The sequence below is a fragment of the Adelges cooleyi genome, unplaced genomic scaffold, assembly GCF_023614345.1.
Source record: "Adelges cooleyi isolate 19-005CV unplaced genomic scaffold, UGA_ACOO_1.1 ACOO_flye_CR_arks_rails_tigmint_CR_PRNA_9, whole genome shotgun sequence".
NCBI lineage: Eukaryota > Metazoa > Arthropoda > Insecta > Hemiptera > Adelgidae > Adelges > Adelges cooleyi.
The window spans coordinates 14,377,769-14,403,009 of record NW_026096579.1 but is presented as its reverse complement, the minus strand read 5'-3'; the positions used below and the strand labels follow the sequence as shown (position 1 = coordinate 14,403,009).

The following is a 25,241-nucleotide window of genomic DNA, read 5'->3' as shown; positions in this document are numbered from 1 at the left end:
TCTTTGAAAAAAATTATTATTAGCGTCCGACATCTATTAGCATTTGACGGTTAAAATATATATATCGATATATATATATAAATATATATCGGACTCAACTGGGAAAGAAGCTTTTCCGCCAATATAATAATGTTCGTGGAAAACCCACTACTGCAGTAGCGGTACTCCACATTTTTAATTAAGAAAATCTTCTGTTTAGAATTTGGTGTTTTGAGGGGGGTAAAAATAACAATAAAATAGCGTTAAAACAAATAAACGTTCTGTAGACTTGGCGTTTGTATACTAGTATAATACTGTACCCCGGTGCTGCGCTGAAACCGAGGCAAAGATGGACATTTTTACTGTCCCCCCCCCCTCAGCTTGTTATTTAATAACATTAGATGTTTAATAGTCGAGTCGGATCACGTCTTGGGACAATTAGGACAGACACACCGCTCGACAGCAGGAATTATTTATCCAATCAGAAAAAATAAAAACACAATATTGGTACACCGAATTATATTATACGAGTCCAACGTCTTAATCGAAGAGTGTAGAGGAGTTAACATACACCTCGCGCCTTAAGAGTCATACCGTGTCAACATAAAACCGCCGGAAATCATATTGTATTAGGACGTTGTACGATACATATATCATTTTTTTATCTGCCACAATCGTTAAGCCATCCGAGCATCAGCTGCTGTTTTCTCTCTGGCATCGGTATAGATATATATATATATATATATATATATATAGTTAGGTAAGTATAGGTTAAGTATAACACGTGTGCATGTATGTATATACAATGCAGATAATTCGGCTGAGCGGATTAGTATCGTTTCAATGGCAAACGCGGTGCATTCCGCATGGATAGCACAAATATAATACCAACCAAAAAAAAAAAAAATCATCCCCCGTCGTCCAATCATCCTTCAACGGTATAATATAATGTACTGTATACGCTGTATGAAACGATAATAATCTCGATAGTCGTTATTACCATTGTTTTTGTCGTTAACGAATCGGCAGACCGTTAAATCTAGGCCTGGGGTTGCCCTTGTATACCTCATTTGTATTACACAGACACGGGAATTAGTATCTAAATTAATTATTTGGTACATGCAAAGTAACAGAAACTCGGATCACAGAAAACATAGAAAAAAACCACTTATAAACAATAGCTGAAAGTAGCTGTGATGGATGGGGCGAAGCGAAGGTCCATCCAAGTCTCATTGAATCAATTTAAGAATAGTTAAATTTTATAAACTTCCACAAACCCCCCAAAAAAGCGACAGTTTGACCATTATTGCTAAACAGCAGCCACAACCTGAATTTTTGGTGCAGATTTCTATTTGAAAATTTCAGTTTTTTGCAAATAAAATAAATTAAATCTGCAATTTTTTCAGTATTAAAACCCATTTTTTTTTACATAAAAAAATCAAAAAAACTCTTTCCTACACAACCTATTTAAGCTGTCAAAGAACTTGTATGTTTTGCAATATTGAAATCGGCCAAAAATAAACAGATCCGTGGGCAAGATTTACGCGATTTTTTTTTTTTCCAGAAGAAAATTGTAAATACTTCACTGGTGAAGCGCCCTGTATATTTATACGGCCGCCAATCGATGCATGCAATATAGTACAATATAATAGGAATACACACACACATGTTGTATTGTTAATGTTTTACATGAGTAGTATAATATATTATTATAGAAATAATTTCAACGAAGATCCGGGCGATAGGGGCGGTCAGAGGGGAAGTCGTTGGTATATAGTGTACAAAATGAGAAACGGCCATTATCAAACGGCCAAACGATTGCCCCGCCGCCGTTTGTCGTTGTAATTAAAATCCACTGGAAATATTGTGCGATTTTGGCGGAAACACAGTGGCATAATAAAATATTATACATACACCACACACACAGACGATGGCGTTGGCTTTGTCGTCGGTCGCGCATATTTTCACGCCATTAAACATAGTGACAGTCCGACCCGAAGGTTCTCTCCATTTCGTTTGTCCGTGTGTGTGTATGCGCGTTTGTGCGTGGTTTACATACTTAGGGCCCCCAAAGCACGACAATTGCTATGTCGAAGTGCACTGAAGCGGGCGAGGGGCAGAGGGAGGAGAAGGTGGTCGACCGTCATCATTCTTCTTCAAGCGGTTTCCGCAGCCGCCATCGTCACACCGCCGCACTGTGCGAATGCACCCCTGTCGGTTTTTTTATCAGAAAACGTTTTTTTTATATATAATATGTATCCGTTATTACACACCCGTATACATTCGTATTCTATATAAAACGTACATATAATATACAGCCGGGTCCGTTATCTCTATTTTCATCTCTAATCTCTTAACTATAATCTTTTACCTCCCCCTCCTCGCCTCCAGCATCCAGCTGGACCGTCTCTTGACACTAATCGCTTACCTCTATTTTTGACATTTTCACTGTCTTTGCTCAGGCACATAACCGAAAAAAGTGTTACAAATAAAGCATTACGCTGTTATCTGATAAGAGATAAAAGATGGGATGGTGATGGGGATGTTAAATTTTTTATTCGGTACTTTAACAAGACATGAAAATGATCTTTTGTGGTTGCAGACTCGTCTTAAAAAATTATTTTATCTCTAATCTCTCATCACCCTCTCCTCGCCTCTAGCATCTAGCTGAACCATCTCAGCATCCAACTGGACCATCTTTCAAATTTAATCTCTTATCTCTAATCTCATACCTCATCTCAGTTCTATCTCAGTTTTTAAGTTTTTTTTAGTTCCAACTGGACCATCTCATTATCCATCTGGACCATCTCTTAATTAATCTTTTATCTCCCCTTCTCACCTCCAATAACATATCCATGTTAAAGTTAAACCCAATGAAATATTGAGTGGCTCACTGTATAAAAAATTACCCTGTATATACATTAGACCGAACCAAAGAAAAACCAATTTTTTTAGGTCCCGAAAAATCGTTAATTTTAGTGTTAAAGAAAGGAAATTTCAAAATTTGAACTTGATCGCATAATATTTAAAGGTGTCTCAAAGCTATTTTGTCTTATCCATTCGATTGACACGTATAAAGTTGATAATATCTTTTTTAATTGTTTACTCTTTTTAAGTTACAATATTCGAAGTGAGCTTGTTGAAAATATGTTGAAAGAAACTCCAGAAAAGTTAATAAAGAAAATGTTTTCGATTAACTACTTAAATGTTTATTTAAAAATTAAAAATCTGTTTTTTTTTTAAGTTAATAAACTAATAAGGAAGCAATTATTTTTTGTCCTATTTCTAACGAGCCTACTTCAAAAATATTATCGCTAAAAAGTAGAAAAAAATATATACATAGTTAAAAGAAAAAAAAGATATCATCTTCAAGCGTTTTAAGAGGACCATTTCTAAGGAGTAAAATATTGGCAATTTGTTGAAAAATCTTAAATTAGAGTTTGAACTATAATGTATACTTATTAATACAGTAACGAGGATACTTTGTTGAATGTTATTTTTTTTGTCAGACCATCACAGTCACGTCTATAGGATAAATTACAATTTTTTTCCCATCAAAACTGCTTTGCGCGGGACAAGTATGTGAGGCCAGTATTAAAAGTAAATTTATTAAATTTTCAAAATGTATAGAGAAGAAATTTATCCATGGGGTAACGTTTTAATTTTTTCGATATCTATACTTAATATTTTTTTATAAGCAAATTAAAAAAGGAAAAAATAATGAATATTTACGAATGAAGATATTTGATTGTGCTTAAGTTATCACAAAACTAAAAATGCTACCCCTTAGATAAAGTTCTTCTCTATCCATTGTAATAATTGTATACGGCTACTCTAAATACCACCCTCACATTCTTGTCCCCCGCAAAACCATTTTTCGTGGATAAATTACGGGTGGGTAGCGTCCTCTTAAGGAAACAGACAAACAGCTCTTAGTCACTTTTAAATGTATTGAAATTTTTACATTTTTTTCATTCAACCCAAAATTAACTGGTTAACAAATAAAACATTTGTTTTGAGTAGGTATGTATACATATGTATATAAAGTTCGCATTATGTGAGTGGACGACTTGGCAGTTTTGGCGCAGAATTTTCCAATTTCACAGCAGCTGAAATGAATTAAATTTAAGTCGCGTCGCCTTTGAATTATTTATATTTTGGTTCGGTTAAATTACAATCAGCAACCATAATCTATCTTCCCGAGACTTGATCGACACGAGTGAAGCCTTTGCTGGTATTATAATACTTTGAGCAACGCCGCTTAAACTTGCCACGTACTATGTTGCTGTGGCAACCTAAAATATGGTCATATATAAAACATCATGCTCTAAACATGGATCCTTTTGTCGAATTCCAATCTTAACATTCTCCTTATTTCTTTGAACTTTTTAAGCATTTGAACAGATTGTATTAAAAAACCTCCAATTTAAAATATGTCATTGGTAAACTTATAAAATTTAAATATAGTACCCTACTATATACATTAAGGTGGGTCCTATGGGTTTTTGCAAAAATAAGGTTGGTGCTAGGTAAACAAATAATCAATTTTTTCAAGATTTGTATTAGAATCCCTTTTTTCCATGTTTGAGAGCAAGAACTTTGCCTTAAGTTCGGCTATGATCCAAAATGGTTTTTCTAAATGTGTTTTCCACAACTATATTCTTGAAGTAAACCTTGCAGTGAAGTTAGATTTAGTCGAGATTAAATTAAGAACCGTAAACCTTTAGAGTGTTTGTTTCACTTATTTGAAAAGGGATATAACATAAAGTCAAAAATAAAGATCACCCTAACATATTAATAGTATATACATATATAATATTTATACATATAATATGTGTACACATATTATAGTTTCACATGAATTTTGTACTTTGTAGGCTACTTGATAGGCAAATATATAATCCTCAATGTACATTACAAACTATAAAATTCCCGGAATAGTCAATATACAAGCTATGTATATTGACAATCAATTAAAACAGAATCGTCGTCCTTTGGTCTAATGAGCAAACTAATTACTATAGTATAATGTTTCATCGATAGCTGATACTCTAGTAATCTTACATGTCAAGAAGTCTTTGCGGAATTCAATATGTATATTCCAATAGTTGTACCTTGCATATCCCCTTTAAACGTTTCACTATGCATTCCAATGATACAGTTAATATGGCGTCAAACTTGATTGTTTCATACTTGAACTCGGTTCTCCGAAGCCCGGTAAGCACAAAATGGCCCTAAAGGTTAGGAGCCAATAAAAGGAACGATTGAACGATTAAAAATCAAATTTTACTTTAAACAAATTCTATGATATTATCTAGAATATAATTTACAAAATGTTTTAAAAAAACACATATATAACAAAAATATTACATATTATAACATATGTGCTTCGTGACAGAGCATGGAAGTTTTTATTTGGATACTCACAATGTCCGATCCGTAAATAATTCACTTGGTTATCGTAGTGCTTTCCAGTATCACAATGTCTGCCTTTGTAGTATACATAGCTTTCAGCTTTGCTAGTTAATGTAGATAATGGCGAAGGAACTGCGTCAACACGAAGGCTCATTTTACTTGCACACATTATTACTAAAGTTGTAGAAAACTTTTCAACTACATATGTTTACTTTTATATAGAGCATCCGTGTTTAATAATATAATTAACATGTCCATGTTGTGCCAATTTAGTGTCGTGAACAACATGTACGTGCCTTATTATATTACTTGTACCGGCAACGTATGATGTATTGTATTAAATATATATATATCATACTGCCATAAATGAAAAATACATGATAGAAAATCTTTGAAAATCATTAATATCTGTATGATTATGGTTGAGCCTTTGGTTTATTTTTGAAAATATGTACTTTTACAATTAAACTGGATGACTTTTTTTTTCTTCCAGACCCAAGTATTACATAGAGGAAATCAAAACCGGCTACAAGACACGACTGTTGCTCACGGTACAGTTCTTAGACCGCAACGATCTAGGCACTTACAAGTGTTCGGCCACCAACTCCATGGGATTTGCAAACGGATCAATACGAGTATACGGTAAGTCGAAGACAAGACTTGTATCCCATCCCCCATTCTCGGTGTACTACTAGGCAATATCAATATATGGTAAACTATTGGACAGCGTATCAAAGCAGACCTACCAAGAATGTAGAAAATTACATATGTGGTTGTTCAATTTAAATTCAGTATATAGTTTTGCTTGCTTGAATTTAAGCTTACAAAAAACTATTTTTTTTTTATATTGCTGAAGCCTGGGGCAAAATAATATTTGTATTAGATGTGAAAACATGATATGTCTATGTACCTGAACGAGCTGCCAAAGTTACCGACGGGCGGTGGTAAACTTAATTTCTGGGCCAAAAGCTTACATGCACGTTTTCAATCGGACGAGGATAAGGATGGTAAAGCCGGCAAACTTTTGCTTCCCAACGGTTCTCGTTTATTTTTAAACAGATAAACTAAACCGTAATAGCAGTAACATAGAATTCCAAGTACTTATACCCTTTTGCAATTAACGTGAACTCGTTTGGGTCTTTGCTACCGCACCGCGTCGTCTAGAGTAAATTATTGATGTTTCGAAGAAACAAAATCTACGACGAAACGTTAAAACAACTTATAACTAACGGTAATATATAACTGTATGGCAGGTAAAACCTTACAAAACAGTAGTATCTCTTAAAGTACAATTTTAAAATAATGATGGTCACTGCAAGGCAATATTTGTAAGAAATCGTTCAACAATCAAGCCGATAATTTGGTCCATACTCCATACTTAATGATTTGATATTCGTGTCAAATTTTCTTAAAATATAGTGTAAAAACTTGGTATTAAAATTGTTTTCAATGCCTTTTTTTACAAACCCTTTGATTACCCTCTAACCTCTTAATTTAAAGCAGTCATTTTTTTTGTTTATAAATGTTCATACTATTTGCTTATTATAATTAAAATTTCATTCTGGAAACTATGTTATACGGATTTAAGAAAAATGTATTAAGCTGTTTTACGCTCAGTTAAAAATAGTAAGACACTGTTAATAATCCAACAAAGGATTGTAAAAATGTACATACATTTTACTTTTGAAATGTGTTGGTTATAAAAACGTAGTTAAATTAAAGATAGGCTCAAAGATGACCAAACAATTTCGGCTAAGACACTGAATAGACCTTACACTAAGTTTTGTCTCAAACCACACTAAAATATTGTAAACACAATCCAAGTTAATATAATATGTATCTATGCTGGTAATGCACATGCACATGCACATTGTGTTTAAAAGAGAAAAGGGTCAGCAATAAGACCTGTGAGAGGGAAAGAGAGGTGCACTGGAAATTAGTTCGATTCGAATGTCCTTACAAAACGAAAACTTCCAGTTAAAATTGTTTTTTTCCCTTTGCTATTTTTGTACAATGTCCACACGAAGAAAGACTCAACCGGTGTACTTTATATACGAGGATAAATGACGCGTGACCCGTGGCCGCCGTCGACACATGGCGTTATCACACACAGGTGCTGGTAATATCTATTCGGCAGAGCTTGCACCATTATCATAATGCCCTTGCACGCACACACCTTCTGGGCATGAGTAATTTCATAATAGTAAACCGACGCGACTGAGGGTGGAAAATTATTATAAATGTTTCACCATAGGTGTGCTATTATTATACAGAGTGATCCATCTAAACAACGCCTGTCTGTGATATGACAATGCTATCATCGACTAACCTAACATTTTAATGTGCATCATGTAAAAGTAAAGTAGCATTTTTACTTAATTTTTACGAAATTAGTGCACTCGTTTCCTGAGAAAATATGGATACACAAATTTATCAATACTTAGAACATTTTTACCCCCCATTCCCTTACACGTAAAAGAAGTATGGACTTGGTTTTTTCAAATAAGAACATATGTTTTTAATTCCATTAATATGTAAACAAAAAATTGTTTTAAAAAAATGTTATGGTTTGAATTTTGAATTTTTATCAATTTCTTCGTTTGCTATGCCATTGTAAGGATTTGAATTTAAGATCAATATTGATTAGATTTTTACAACATTTGAACATCAGTGTCTATCATTATCTCAAAACATTTTATTGTGCCAACATGATTTGCAAAGTCATAGCAAACGAACAAATTAATGAGAACAAAAAATTCAAACGCTAAAATTTTTTTAAATTGTTTATGCTAATTTAATAGAATTAAAAAAATATGTTCCAATTTTAAAAAAAATAGATCCATACTTGTTTTACATATAAGATATGAAGCGTATTGAAAGTTATAGTAACATATGTACCTAGGAAAAAATGATGTCTAAAATATTCAAATTTTCCCTGAGAAAACGAGTGTCTTACATCAGATGGATCACATTGTAATTAGCGAATAATGCTATCCTAAATCTTAAACGTTACACACATTTTCATTCGAGGCACGTTGGCTTAAGTACAATCATTGAGTTAATATTGTATATAATATATTATACTCTATGATATAATTAAACGAAAGTACGGCGGTCAATGAGCGACGCCAGCGTCTGGAAATCAATGGACACCGTTGCAACAGTCCTAGACTTTTTATATAAAGCTTATCAGATTCACCTGGAATTAAATCTGATAAGCAATAAATAAAAACTATCGTGAAATAGCTAACGTGTGTTGCTGTATTAGATTGTTACTGTGTAAAAAAAAGGAAATTACTTTAATTAATTGCCAAATTCTTAAACATACCGACCTTCCTTTGAAAGAAAACATACGAATTTATTTAGATCACAAATTTGAAGTAATTTGGTGTATCAAGAACCATTTTCTTTATTACTCGGCTCGGTCTCTTTCGGGTATATATTATTATGTAAGCAAAACTTAAATTCCCGGTGATTTATGTTTTGGAAAACTTCTATGAATTCTCATTGGTAACCACATAAGACGTTTTTCGGTATGATGTTTATAATAATATATAAATATACGTTTTTCTGTAACTAAAACCGTAGTAGATAAATAATCTTTCTACACCAACGCCTTCACTCAATCGACGCACTGACGTGATAGCATTTTAATTAATTTTTTTCTGTCATTTCAGAGAAAAAAAGTTGTATTTTATTTATGATGATGAGAGTTTCAAATCCAAGTCATTTTACCATACTCGTAGTTGTATACTAAATAAAAAATGGCCGAACATTTATGACGTGATTTATTCTTATTACTTGATGCACTTAATTTAGACTTTATCCAGTTTTACGACTACTTGCGGATAAAAATTGTAAAATAAATATTTGTTTTCTGGGGAAATTTGAATCACTATTCCCTTTTCTTGGTTAAATAATATACCATTCAGCTGTTCTTATCGGGCGTTGTTTTTTAAGTAAACAATTCAAGAGTTATACTTAAACTAACTTCATAAAATAAACACTATAAGCCTGCTTACTGATTACATAATGACTCGTTGTACATTTCATTTCTTACTATATTTTATTGAAAACATGTGAAATCAATAACCGAGAATACCTGTAAAAAGGAACTTTGTGACGGTGACAAAATACCTGTGTAATAATTTCCCAAAATAATTTCCAGTTTGTAATCTCAATCTTAGGTTCTTGGAATACAATAATTATTTAAAATACATCAAAAATAATATTCGAGCAAAAGTATTTTTTATTTGTTAGATTGCGTATTCATATTTTCAAAGTAACTTATTTACACAAAATATATAGATACCCTGTGTTGTTTGTTTGATATTAAATTTTATTATTTATTAAGTATAAGAACATGTACGGTCTCCAATGTTTACACAAAAGTTCTATTTAGAAAACGTACAACTTGAACAATAATGCAAATTATATTATTACATTTAACTATTGCATGAGATTCGAAATGAACATACTAGTAATTTAACTTGCATTCTGAATACATGTAGAATATAAGTTAATATAATAAAACTACACACTTGTAAATCCGTTTATTAAAATTAAAGTATAATATGCAAGTAATACCTTGATTGAGCTGATTTCTGACTCTTTTGATCTGGACTTTTTTTAGTCGTTATTTATGTATGTTAGGGGTGAATTTATCGATTTCCCAATTGTATGTCTGATTCCAATTGGCTACTGAGATGCATGTACAAATAAAATACAAATATTTAAATCAATTGAGAATTAGCTACTATAATAGGAGTCTTATTAACTATGTGTGCTATAAAATGTATATTTATCATTTTATATCCCTTTCACACCTGTTCGCAATCCCATTTCCATCCCACCAACCATTAAGCCTTCTTGTCCTTTCTCGAGGAATTATCTGCATTATCTTCGGTATGGACAATTTGGTAAGCAATTATATTTAGTTAAAATAGGTGTAAGACTTTAAACCCCCATTTCATACCCTAAGGGGTTGATTTTGGAAAATCGTTTCTTAGCGAATGTCTACGCAGCCACTAAAGAGTCTGCCGACTAAATCTCAAGTTTTGGGCCTTATTAGATTTCGGGATAAGACATTCGCTTATATGTATGCATAGGTTATTTGGCAATTAACTATGCATTTATGAATTTATTATATTTTAGTGGTTGTAAATGGTACCATAAACCAAATAAACTTTTTACATTCATCTTCATAACATTCATATTCTCACTGCCTCTGCCTCTTCTCATAACATGCCCAAACATCTCAACCTATTCTCTCTCATCTTCTCATCTTCTATAGTCACTCCACTCATCCATCTTAGTATTCTCAGCTCTGCCACACTCGTTCTCTGTTCAATTTTCTTGTCTACTGCCCAACATTTCGACCCATATAACACTGTTAGCATCCTCCTGTCACATAAAACACCTGACGCTCCTCTCCAGTTTATCCATCCACAATATTGAAATAATATGGATATTTTGAGCTATATCAAGCTCACGGTGACCTTATTTAATGTAATATAACATTGAAATTATTGCATTTAATTCAAATCAAACGTTTTGTGTGGTAAATAATGATTGTACAAAACAAAGTTGTCATAATATAGGGTACAACAAAAATATTTGGTCGATATACTTTGTTAAATACCTTATGCCGAATCAACGGTTTAAATACAATATACAGACACCGTTCTTTGTGAACACAGTTTATTTAAAGTCTGAAATAAAATTGGCATTCATTCGCCACTCCATGCATGGTGGATTCGCCCAGCTTAAACAAAGGCGTCTTGAATAGTTCGACAATGGACAGCAATGGGAAGAGGGAGAGGAACTTTGATTAAAACAGTCACGTATACCGAGAGAGTAATATAAAAGAATCGAACTTTCCGCCTTGTTCTCTTCTCTTTAATTAAACATTTCATTTATTTTACTTTAACCCATTCTCGAGTCCCCTATAGTAGCCGCATAGCTAATGAAATGAATTTCTGCTAAATTACAGGTACGGTTTTTTTTGTATTTTCTTTAATTGTGCTCGTTGAGTTACAGAAATAATATTACCGACGATTCCGCCGACTACGACCACCACGTCTACTACCACCACTGCTGCTACCACTACCACGGTCACTACCACTACAACTACGGCTACCACAAGCACCATGAACGCCCAGAGTACAACGGGTGAGTCAAATTGGGTTTCTTTGAAATTAACAGGGTATGATTTATTTGATTGCATACGTCGATTATGGATGTTCTGTTATGATTGGTCGTGTTAAGTTATCACAGTGATAAGAGACATCTGACAACAGCTCCTGATAATAGTGATAAGGAGCAGCTAATAATGGCTACTGATAATATTATGCAGTCGATAAGAGATCAGCCGGGTTTAGGTTAAATTTGGATTAAACGGTTAAGGTTAGGTTAGGAGATGACTATTGAATAGATCAGGGAGGGAAAGAAAGGGATGAGAGGGGGAAGACATACCCATGATTCTATGTTTTTCTGTGTATTGGAGAAATTAATATGTTTATTAAGGTGAATATAAATAACATTTGTATATAAATGTACCTCAATAAAAATCTAAACGGGATAAAAATGAATCACTAAAAATGATGTATAATAACAATTTAACGGTTCACAATTTTCAATAATAATGTATTAGACGTAGCAATGCTATTAAAATCATGTAAAAAAGCTTTTGTATTGTAATTTTAGCAATATTTTAAAAATATCAGCACTATAAACTATGTTTGATATGCATTTTCGAATTTATCATAAAAATTATGATAATTATTACTATAATTAAAAAAATTATCCTTTTTTTTTGTATTGGAACCTCAGTCAGAGTAAAATGATATTACAATAATATTCGAAAAGAATTTTTTTTTATGAAAAATCCCGTTATATTATTTAATTAATTTTACATTATTGCTCTTATTTTTTAATTGTTAATTTGTATGTTCATTGGGCTTTTATGTATATTTAATAAACAGTTTATTGTAAACAAAAAAGGGTTTTGCGCACCAAACCATTACTTTATCTTATTGTGATTTCTTATTTTAATTATTACAATATTTTAAATGAATCATTTTTTTTATCTTTATATAGTGAAGCCGCTTTTGACAAAATGGAAGAAATATAAAGATGCAGAAGGTAATGGCAAACAACATTTTTTTTTACTTACAAAATATTTGTGAATGGATTTCAGCTTAATGAAATATATTAAAATTATATCAAATAAAAAATTGACACCCTCGAGATCCATTATTTCCATTTGTTTTGTATAATTCAATTGCTGACTGCTTCAAATTTTATTAAAATTTCCAGCGTTCAAGTTAAATGTAATATAAAATAATATTATAGTTATTTGGATTTTAAAGATGATTTTTTGTCTTATCAAAGCGATATTGCCCGGATTGCATTACTGTTGTAAATTAATTCTTTGGCAAACCATTAAGTTTTAATTATTAGATTAAATACTTGTGTTGGCCAAATCGTTATTTTTTTTTTAAACTTTAATACTCTAATGACTTCGAGTAATCTCAAATATTAAATATATTGCACCAAGAAGTTGTATTAAAAAAACGTAGGCTAATAACTTTTTGAACTTCATATCAAGCTTTTAAAATATTATTTGAACATTACAAATTAAATTAAGAAGTTTGTTCAAAAATATATTGAGTACTTCAATGGAAACTTTAACCGTTTGTATGCGATATAGATGTGTATTGCACACATTTCACAGAGAATACAACTTTTTGAATAAATTCTAATTATTTTTTCCATTTCACAGAACTGCAAGTCCATTATGAAATTATATTGTTACCGACTATTGTGATACATCTGTTGATAGATTTTTGTTATAATCCCTCAATGCTACAATGAGATTCATAATACATTTTCTTACAATAATGAGATTTTTACACAAAGCGCATCTTATTAACATATTCTATTATAAAGTTCATAAATATTTTGAAATTATTCATCTCACACTAATTCAATACCGTTTTAAGGAACTAACATAATGTTTTTGGAAACCACCTTTGGTATGTTTACAATACCAACTTTATCTCTGACATAATAAAGCTATATAATAATTCGGTGACTAAATAATTAATACTTGTTATTAAAATGGTCTTTAGTGTATCATACAATTTATTGAAGTTTTAGATTTGAGTAAAGCATTGTATTATTATTACAGAACCATTTCAGAGCTGATACTCTTTTAGAGCGTTCAAATAACAAATTGTTATAGTTTTTTCTTTATTTTTTAGAAACTATTAGACTAACTGCAACACAATGTTTTAAACTTACTTTGGCAAAAACTAAAAGTATATAAAAGTCGGCTGGTTTTCATAGAATTCTCGAACCGTATAATATGGGAAAACCCGTTCTAAAAAAAATAGGTACCAACCTAAATAACGGTCATTGGCTATTATTACCCTTTCCGGCAATAAAAAAAAAGGGCGTTTTAATTTGAATAGCACACTTTCGGTGTAACGACGTTTTTTGTACGGAAAAACTCTTTCTATATAACAACATTATCGTTAATGTATACCTAATAATTATTGTTATTATCATAGTATTTACTGTTATTGTACCTATATAAGGAAATCGGATTCCTACGCATAATATATAGTACAGGGAAATTAAATTAAATCGCCGGAGTTGTTCCTGCTATTTTTTTCCCATTTTAAATGTGCTACCGGCATACAATATTATTACAATAGTGCACGTACCTAGTGTGACATACCGGAATGGCAACTGTAATGTGTAAAATAACACTGCGATGGAATTTTCATTAACTCCCACGACCCAATTTGTTGCCATATGATATTTTTTTTGTATAGATATAGATACACCTTAAGGGATGCGGTGGTTCGAGTTGAATGGGAAACGTTTATGCAAAAAAAAAAAACCCAATAAAAAAGCGCGGACCGGATGAAAGGGTGAACGCGAGGCGATAAAAAAAAAGATCAAAACCGGATTTGTCGATCGTTTTCGGTGTTCGACACTTATTTCGAACACCTCTTTTGTTTTTTTTTAAGAATATATTCTTACCGGTAGCGTCGTAAAGGCACGCGACTGTTAAGCGGAAATGGCTTTTTTGTCAAACTCCAACCGTTTTCTGTTTTTACATCGTCCCTGCATAAAGTTTTTACCTTGTTTTTTAGACGTTAATTTTATTTAAAGCCGTCCGCTAGATAAAACTCCACAACACCTAAATACATAATATATTAGAAAGATAATATGCAAAACGCTGCACTACTAACCGGATGGCTTCAAAGGTAATTTTAAACCTTTTCCGTGTCGTATGCGTTCACACAAAACACAATATTCTGTTCGACCATAATTACAAAGCCCTCGATCAAATTTACTCTTTTCCAAATTAATTATAGAGGTTTCTAATTATTAGAAATACAATTTACAGTACCTTTATTTTTATTTTTTTTTTGAAACAGAATATACAGAAGGGTGAAATAATAACTGTTATCTCTAAAAGCACAGAACAAACAAAAGAGAAACTAGATAATTTCTACTGTTGCCATTCGACAAACGTGGACAATGGCGACGAAATTGTTATAGGACATTCAATAAATCAACAGTGTAGACATGGATCACATAAAATTAAAAAAAAAACCAAATATCTGCGTTCTAGCATCACTGTCTATTCTCGATACGTCTGATGGTTTTTTGATAAACTCTAAGATTCCCTTCTGTTTATTCTGTATAATAGCACATATATAAATATATATATATATATATATATATATATATATTGTATATATACAATATATACATATAAATATATAAATATATATATATATTGTATTTATAATAAACTAGATTGCTAACTAGTGATAAGAATTGATGTCGACGTCGGCCATTTTTGTGGGATTTATGTGTGTATAAAATAATACATATATATATATATATATATCTGTGATTCTGTGTTATCAACTTATCTTGTAATTGTTATAAACATGTGATAAGGTTATCACTCCCACAAAGATGGCAGAAAATGGTAACTTCGATTGTCTCTATTGGCGGAATGTACACTTTTTGTTTGTTCTATGATTATTATAGTTTCAATTAACATGCAATAATAATAGGGCATGTGTGTTGTATAATATATTATTATTTTTGTGCGTGCATGTCGACAGGTGAAGGCAAGACGATAGACAAGACTCGAAGACGGATGAACGACATCGAGATGGAGACCAAGAGCAGTAGTCACCGGGCCAGCACTTCCGGGTCAACTAGAGTGCAAAGTTGGTCGTTTGGTCAAACACTGACAATAATATCCGGGTTTGCATTGCTGGTGATCGCCAGGGGATCAGTTGAATATCTGGCAATAAAAAAAAAAACATAACTTAATAAAACCTAACTAGTAGTAATAATACGTAAATCTTTATAATTAAGTATGTTTGTATAATGTATACATATAAAATGTAATTTTTATGTACATACTTTTAATTGTCAACTCAGTGTTTTATTTCTAGACGTGGGAGGAAAGTTGGGGGTGGGCTTGGAATACTAAAAAATCTTAAAACTTAAAATTAGTGCTTTTAAAAATACCTGCGTTCATTTGTAAGTGGGAGATTTGTTGAAATCAAAATTAACGTATCGCTAGTTTTAAGTTTTAAGGTTTTTTTTAAGATTTTTAGAATCTCAAGCCCCCCCCCCTCAAATCTCCGCCCACGGTTGTAGGGTGTTTTGTTAAAAAAAAATTGTTTAAAAAAACTAGAAAGTATTGTTTGACGGATGTTCAATCATATCACAGTGTTGTTATTTTACCGTTCACGAGAATAACACATTTTGTATTAAAGTTAATGTTTTTTTTTATTGCTCGCTAATCATAGCAAGCACAGTACTTAACGTCTAGACAAAAAAAATCGTTGGCAATAAAACAAAATTGGCGTTTCATTCAAAATGGTTATATTATATTTTATTGTACGTTTATGTCAGGCAAAAGCATTTGGTTGGTTATTTTTTTTTCTTTTCTATAAATTGTTTTAACGGTATTGTAATTCAAGTTAAGATTGTTTTCAATATCGGCCAATTTCCACGTTTAACCAACAACCCTGTCATAGTGTCTCTAAAAAAAATTATGCTACTCAATTTTCTTGAATTTTACAACGTTATTTTGAACAATAATTGTTTTCTAACAAAAAAAAAAAAAAAATGTTGCTCAAAGATAAAACTGAAAACACATTTTTTTTGTAATAAACTACAATTTATTGTGTTTTTTTTTTAAACTTATAAGTTATTTATTAACGAAAACAGCTATAATAATATACTAAGTTATATCACTAATAAAGTTTTTGATTTGTGATATTTTTAAGATCAAACTTATTAATTTTAAGATTTTGTATACCATTGATTATAAAAACAATGTTTGTACATAAACTCTTATTTCTCCTATAGCGTTACCTTCTCTAGTCAATGAGTGTGTTGGCTTTTATTATTATTGTTATTAAAGTCGGTCATTTAAATTATTATAGTTTTGTATAATCATGTATTTATAATCAAAACAATATAATTTGTAACATGTGTAAATATCAAGTATAATATAATATTATGGTATGTAATTTTTATTAACATTATCATTTTTAACATGTTATTACATATTTTACCATATCAATTATAAATGTTGTTATCGATAATTATTATTATTATTATTATACCTACTTACCGTGAAACAGTCGTTTTATTTATAAAATATGTTATTTTTATCGTCACAAATAAACGGTCACGAAAAACTGTTTATTGGAAAAATTTTAATAAGTAAAACTCTTTATTTTTTTTTTACCAGTACATTATTTACTATAGTAAAAATCATGGTAATGGTTATATACTGTGGTAGTTACCACAGTACCTATATAAAGTAAAATATATTATGTTATACTGAAATTATTATTGAAAATCAAATTAGATAGTCGCCCAGCAAGCAATTTTTTACACAATACCATTTTATAGATTAATAAAAATTATCAACAACATCTTAATTGATACTCTTGGTGTACCAGACCAGACCTGGGCAAGTTCTCAATGGATAACGCTTATCTAACATGCCAGCACGATTATTGATCATTGTGTTACTCTACTGACAGTAAGTGAATTTCATAAAACAATTTTCAGCAGCTTACGAAAAAAATGTGTATTATATAAATATGATTAAATTTGTCGGTGCAAAAGAAGTTTTTTAAATCACACAATACACATGCACTCGTGCAGTTAAAAAAAATTACATTTCACATTTTAATAATAATAAAAAAAAATTGTGTAAAAATAACCGAGTTATTGATTTTTTTTTATGTAACATCACGTTTCACTATGTTATTTGACGTGTTGATGCAAATATCCAATCATATCGTATTGTAATACTAAGAAAAAAACCACAAGGGAATAGTATTTATATATATATATATATGTATTATATAATAATGCAGAAATGTCGTTCTCCTTCTAGTCTAGTGACAAGAACAAAATATTATAGACATGCGTTGTAGTTTTTTTTTACTATCACTTGGCCACGGTTCAACCAGTATTATAATACATAGAACTAATAGTTCCTTTAAAAGTTACATTTAATTTATTTTTAAAAAAATAACTAATCAAGAACCCGGTTTTAAAATGAAACTGATAGGTCAAAACTTTTGACTCAAAAGCTGGTATGACCAATATAGTTATAATATAATAATAAACTAAATTGCTAACTATTGATAAGAATAGAAGTCGACGTCCGCCTTTTTTGTGGGATTTATGTGTGTTTAATATACATATATATATATATGTCTATCTGTGATTCTTAGTTATCTACTTAACTTATAACTGTAAATTTTCATCACTATTTATTTGTTATCGCTTGTTATCTATTGTTGTCAATAGAGATAATTGAAGTTACCATTTTCCGCCATCTTTGTGGCAATTAGAACCTTATCACATGTTGATAACTGTTATCAATGTTTATAACAATAATTAAGTTGATAGCACCGAATCTAAGATATGTTAATATTATTTTAATTTTTATACATACATAAGCCCCACAAAAATAGCCCATGTCGACTCCAATTCTTATCAATAGTTAGTAATCTAGTTTATAGATAGATTATATCTATGGTATGAGGTGAGTAGGACAGATAACAGCAAAAAAAGACAAAACTTTTACAACTTTTAGACTAGAGAGCTCACATACGGACAGACACGTCTTTTTATTCCCATTTCGAGATTGAAAAAACAAATTTCCTCTGCGAACCGTAGCTTGCTCTTAAAGGAAGCAATATAAATAAGTATATATATGTACACCGAGAAATAACAGAAAACATTTCCGCACCGGAAACATCATACACGTTTCGAGAACTATAGAAAGTCTTGTGTTTTTGTTGTACATAAAAAAAAAATTGGTTGAAAACAAAGGAAATCGTTATCCGATTACGGTAAACGCGCAGAAGTTTTTCGCATAACGATCATCGACATAAACTTACCAGAGTGTCGGTGGAAAACAATAAATAAACTTGACCGGGCTTAAGAGTGATTTTTAGGATACCCAAAGACAATGGTCTTATACTTATGACGGAAACCTGGTCACGTAGAGGGATGCGACCTATCCAGAAGACATGACACAATCTCTGATCGATTCGACCGCAGGCCAGCAGTGTCACATCCGTTAATGCCGGTTCACTTATCCCGAATAATGGACAACGTCAACAGATACCCTGGTAAATAATTCTATAGCCTCTGTCACCGACAAAACAGCTATATAATATATTATTATAACCATTCATAACCGACCGTAAGTCCGTATTGAGTTAAACAATTTCACGGCAGCGGCTGCAAATCAAAATCTTATATTCCACCACAGTTCACAGATTCCAGGCGCTATATATAGAATACAAATCATTAAGATAAAAAAAAAACAGAAATTTCAAGTACAGGAGAATATCAAAAATCAATATTACTTTACTTTACCTCCAGCTAACATAACCTAACCGATATGTTCGACTCGACAGAGACCACACTGTGTTCATTCCATATTGATATACTGTTAGCTTCTGAGCGACGGCCGAGAGGGTATTGGTTTTATTATTTGATGTCAATATATATTATTTTTGATTTTGCAAAAAAAAAGCCAACCTAGGCCCTTGGTTTGGTAAGTGTCTCAATTGTTAAAACAAATGTTTTATTACACTTCCATTGAATAGACTTTTCTGTGATGTTTTACATTATACATTAGAAACCATTGAAGTATTGAAATTTACATTCACACATTATTCGAATAATATTACACTCAGTGTGTTATTCTGTATACTTATAGTGGCATTTTGGTAAGATGTTTTTACATTAAGAATACATACACGGTGGTGCTATCTGCTGGACAATTGTTAAGTATTCATGCATTGCAAGAAATGGTTAACGGATAGCAGTAGGCTGTCAAATTCCAGTAAATAAACTGTGTTTGCTTACACGAAATTTTCAACAAAAACCAATTTGGCTGCAACGTGAAAGACATTATTTCAAGGGTTAATAAAATTGTACCACTTTTAGCCTTAAGTGCTGTATGGGTTCAATTTTTTATTTATAGACTTGCAACGTAAAGAAATCGGTTAGGTTAAACTTCTCGGTTAGAACTTCTTCTTGAAAACTAGACATAAGTTCTATTGGATGAATTTGTAATTACTTTGGTTTGGTGGCACTGGACCAACTGCAACAAACATTTTAAATATCAAATAGTTAATGAGTTAATGGAAACCAAGTTATTTTACTGCACCCCAAACAGCCACTCTAAAACTGAGATTATTTTGACCAATTCATAAGTGCAAAATATTGTATTAACATACAATTATTCTCATAACAACATTTCAATGAATGTTTTGAATATATTTCAAACAATGCTTAAATAAACGCAAATTGTCAAAAGAAGTGAAAACAATAAGTAACTTGAAACCAAAATCGTACTTTATTAGACAAAACATTAAAAAAGTTTACCTACATATAAGTTTGAGGCTTTTAGAAAGTCTACTAGCACACAATCAGGGGATTTGCCGTGGATTGAACATGTATGCCTTTCTCAAGTACTCAGAGACGTTAAAACGGTTAGAACGTTTTGATTTTTTCACCTGTGTACATTTCTTGTCGTTATGCAATTCCAGCCCACATTACCATATTCAAATTTAACTACCACCCCGATGGTCTCTCTCTCTCTCTCTCTCTCTTCAGAGTTGAATAATTATTTACCGTTCATCTCGTCGTCCAGTAAGGCTAAACAAATTAACAGTAATTGCTTTCTTTAACTACATTGCCTAGTGATATCACATAGCTTATTGCTCCTCTGTCATCCGCACCGTATCCATTAAATCCTCTGTAAGACGTCTCGCCATTAAAACAAATCTAACGCATGCCAGAGCATTATAATATAGGCTCGTTTACAAAATGGTAATTTAAACGTTTCCCGGTGTAGTATAAATTATGAGAGAGGGCTGTTGGTAGAGTTTTTATAGTGTAAAATAATACATATTACTATAACATTAAGTGTCCACATTGGAAATTATGTTTTTAACTAAAATACCTGTCAGCCAAGGTTAGGTCAGGTCGCCAATCAAGTATTTATTTCTTGGGTTGAGCATTGACTATTACAGAATTGGGCATACATTTTAAGAAAGACTTAATATTCATGTTACTGAACCAACGATAACTTTTTTAACACTATCCAGATTTCTATATATTGTACACACATCAGAAATATTTTGGGTGCTTAGTGAAAAGTTTGAGCTTTACAGATCCATTGAACCTTCTGAATACTTGAGACTTAAACTAAGATGGACCCATTGGTCGTGTGCCGCATCTATTTAGATCTAAACACCGAGCTATCTATAAAAAAATAAGATTAATATTTAATCATAAGGTAAGGAATTAAAGTTAGGCTTATGCATATTATTGTACTCATTTGTAAACGATTTACACAATTTGCATGTTAGTCTTAATGTAAAATATTTTTCCACAAAATAATTAAAAATCAGACGTTACATTTATAAGCTTTATTTATAAGAACATTGTTGCAACATTTATAAGAATAATGTTGCATGAAACAAAGTGGTTTTGCAGCATTGCTTAAATTGACCTATGTACTATTTTTAATATCTGTTACAATATAGTGTTAAGAAAAAATATATATTTTACCCAAAAAGTTAATACTTAAATAAAATTAATGTCACAAAAAAAAAAGGGAAACAAATTCATTTTTATGTAATATACATATTTTTCATGTAATAATATTTTTATAATAATAATATTTTGGCTTTTATTTTTTAGTTAAATTGGCTTTTTTTTTTTTATTTTACTATAAGATTAAAATGTGTGCGTTTCAACTAAAACAGATGTTTAAATGATTTTACTTAACGTCGGCTGTTGGTCGAGTGTATCCCTCGATAGCTGAAACTAAAAATAAGTCGATGTTGATTTTATATAGTTTTTTTTTTTTGAAATATATAGCTCAAGTGTTTCTGAAAAATATAAAGAACGCACGCGCTTATACGATTAACAGCATAATAGCCGCGGATCATACAAGTAAGGTTTTGTTTTGTGTTTAGTATATAATATGAACAGATTATGGCTGTTGTTGTATTGTGGTGTATGAGTGCATAGAAAGTGGGGAGAGAGACTTAAGTTATCGTTATGAAAAGGAAGGAAGGAATGAAAAAAAATGATTACAAAACGGTCAGAGTCCCTGACAAAAGGAAAAGTCTAAACCGTGTATTTAGGTACGTTATATTATTTCCCTTTAACCTCTCTAATAACTTATATTAATTTTTTTTCTCATTCTCTATATTTATAGACGTGTATCCATCGCCCGGCTGACAACAAAAGAGATTCAATTACGGGCAGGGCCGGTGGTTTATAGGGGAGGATTTATAACTACCCTACATAAAAGAATTTCAGCCCGGCAAACATGTTGTTTCCTGGCCGGTCAGTGCGGCTGGCTGAAAAAAAGTTCCTCCTTTGCATCCCACCCGTTGTCTTGTATATGTACACGGTTTAAATAGTTTTCTTTTGTCGACCTGAGAGAGATGAACATCTGCGGGGCGGCCAAGAGCTACAGCTTGATTTACCGCCTTATCTCCTCCTTACGAGAGGCTACCCTATCACACTATCACACGGACAACTTTTTAATTCCGATAGTCTCAAGGAACTTCACATTCCCTCAGTTGGTGGTACACTCGGCGTTTTTTAAATTAAATTCACACCGACTAAATAGCGATAACGTTAAAATCGCTGGAAATTAAAAAAATGCGTCCAAGTTTTGCTCGGATTTATTTCTTGTTAAGTTAATTTTATCAGTGTTTACCGTGCCGCCAAGCGCCGTTATATTATTATAACACAAAGCAGAAGAAAAAAAATATATATATTAAATAAATCACTCGAGCCGAGACAAGAAAAAGACACATTACACTGTTAAAAGAGTATAAGTAAATACAGTTATACACCGTACAACATAAAACAACGTTATTATCATCCAACGGTGTAGTTTTTTTAAAACTCTAATATAGAGATGAAAAGCTTTTCCAGTTGTTTACAAATGAAAAAAACACTTTTTTTTTTATATGAAAACTATCCTAACCTATCGTTTTATTGAAATCGTTATTTCAATTATAATTATAAATAATATACATTAAGGTAAAAAAAAAACAGGGGTACTTTATACTTTAAATAAGCTTGTTATTAACTTCAGTCGAACTTCTGCCAAATGTACAACTAATTGCAGTATACAATATGTTCTGCATAAAAAATAAAAATAAATTAATTATGGTCAATTATGATCCAGAGGAACAACAAACGTTTGGGATCTTTCAATGTACAAGGTGATTATGTTTTAATATTTAATATTTTTTTTTCACAGTTTTTTTTTATATAATTTGATTTTAATTTTCCACAAATTTGTAAGTATTCCCCCTGCCAAATTATTTTTTTTTTATATCAACTTTTGATTTTAAAATGGGATGATATGTTTTATTTTATTTTTTTAAATATGATTCAAAACTAAATGGCCTAGTTATTACAATAAGAAGTACAAGTAGGAAATCTAACGGCAAAAAAACATTTTCTTAACACTTTTTTCGAGTGTACTGTATTCCAAAATTAAAGTATATTTTCTAAGAATATTACAAATTGTTGAAATACTTAAAACAGCTGTTTATGTTTAAGAACGTTGATTTCCAAAATATTATAGCCTGACCTGGGCATCATTTTTATGTCATGGGAAATAATTTTCATGGCACTATGATAAATGATAACATTCAAATTTTTTTAATATTGCCCACACCCATCATTATTTTTTATGATTATAGGCCATGGCGAATGATTAATATCTCTTAGCACCTTTTTCGAGTAAACATATTTATAGCAAAAAAAAAGTAAAAACAAGACTTTAATAATTATACAATATTAAGGAAATAATGAATTTGCTTTATTCATTCCAGCATCCCGTTATATAAAATAAAAGGGGACGAAGAATATCTTGTATCTCGAATACGTGACGGCAATTTATAAACGATGATTAAAACAAAACTAAAATATCACTTACTATAATATTGTAGTGATATTAGTTTTCACTGGAATAATATTATTATCGCCACACTACAGTAAGCTAACACAGCACTTGTTACCTGAAAAAAAAATATAGCTAAATTAACAGCAGGCTATTGTTTTTGGAATATTGCAAAATGTTGGACCTCATAAACCTGAAGATAATACATTTTAATATACCTGAAGAAAGTGTTGGTAATTTTTAACAATTATATACTTACAGTACATAGTAGTATAATACTACTATGTACATTTAAAATTAATAAAAGTATTACAATTTAAAACTACACAAAGGAAAAAATATAATGATTAAAAGTATATTTGATATGAAGAGTGAAAGTGTCAAACGTTCCAAGTGCCAAATTATAAAAATTGTACTTTATAATTTGATTTGTATTCATTACCGGAAACAATTTTGTAAATTTGTCAAGTGAAAAATAGTTATTTATAAAATAAACAATCATATTAAAAACTCAAAAATATGTTAAAGTGTTTCCGGTAATGAATAAAATACAAATCAAGTTATAAAGTTCAATTTTTATACTTTGGCACTTGGAACGTTTGACACTTTCACTCTTCATATATTTTAAGTATAAAATAAATGGCTTTAATATAATAATGAAATAATTTATATCATTACAGACTGTATTATTTTTACCTACCATGTCCGTATAACGTCATAATAGAGCACTATTATTAATTTGTTGAATTTCAGGTTTATCGATTATAAGTGGAGTAGTGTCACTTTTCTGGATTTCATCCAAATAATTAACAATTCAAACTTTGACGCAAAGTTATTTTTAACTTAGAAACTTAACCATAGTTTATAAATGATGCTTTTATTTTCTGTCCAGAACTACTGGACCTGATTTACTAGAGGTAACGACACATAAATTGGTCGGTAATCGTCCAACATTGATATAATGTGCTGTACTTACTGTGATATGTTGAGTATTTTCATTACTGTCTAAATTAATATTTTGTTTAATTTCATGATTTATGCTCAGCTAAAATATATGATTAAATAAATATTTCGAAAAACTATACCAAATTTTAAACTTAGCCAGATTTTTCCGAGCACAATCGAATTAGTATTCAAAGCTATATATAATTTTGCTGTTTATGTAAATTAAAGTACATGGTTACATTAAGACACTTGGTTTCTTACTTTCTGAATTACTTGTAGTTGGCTCTACTAATACTACTAGTACGACCATTGATTTCTATAAAAGATTTGTTTAAAACGTTAATGAGCAGTGATGGTTTAAAAATCC

The 25,241-nt window shown here is 31.0% G+C and overlaps 1 protein-coding gene across 2 annotated transcripts in view; it reads left to right on the top strand.

Annotated features, from left to right (window-relative positions):
- The window catches only part of LOC126846777 (lachesin-like), a 74,237-nt gene extending 57,679 nt beyond the window's left edge, over positions 1-16,558 (top strand). Inside the window, exons 8-11 of one of the 2 annotated variants that reach the window (XM_050586567.1) lie at positions 5,888-6,036; positions 11,434-11,565; positions 12,493-12,537; positions 15,549-16,558. In XM_050586567.1, coding sequence (XP_050442524.1) covers positions 5,888-6,036; positions 11,434-11,565; positions 12,493-12,537; positions 15,549-15,757 — 535 coding nt within the window. In that variant the 3' untranslated portion in view covers positions 15,758-16,558. The remainder of the gene's footprint in view (positions 1-5,887; positions 6,037-11,433; positions 11,566-12,492; positions 12,538-15,548) is intronic. The other variant, XM_050586568.1, reaches the window with a different exon arrangement.
- The last annotated feature ends 8,683 nt before the right edge of the window (positions 16,559-25,241 follow it).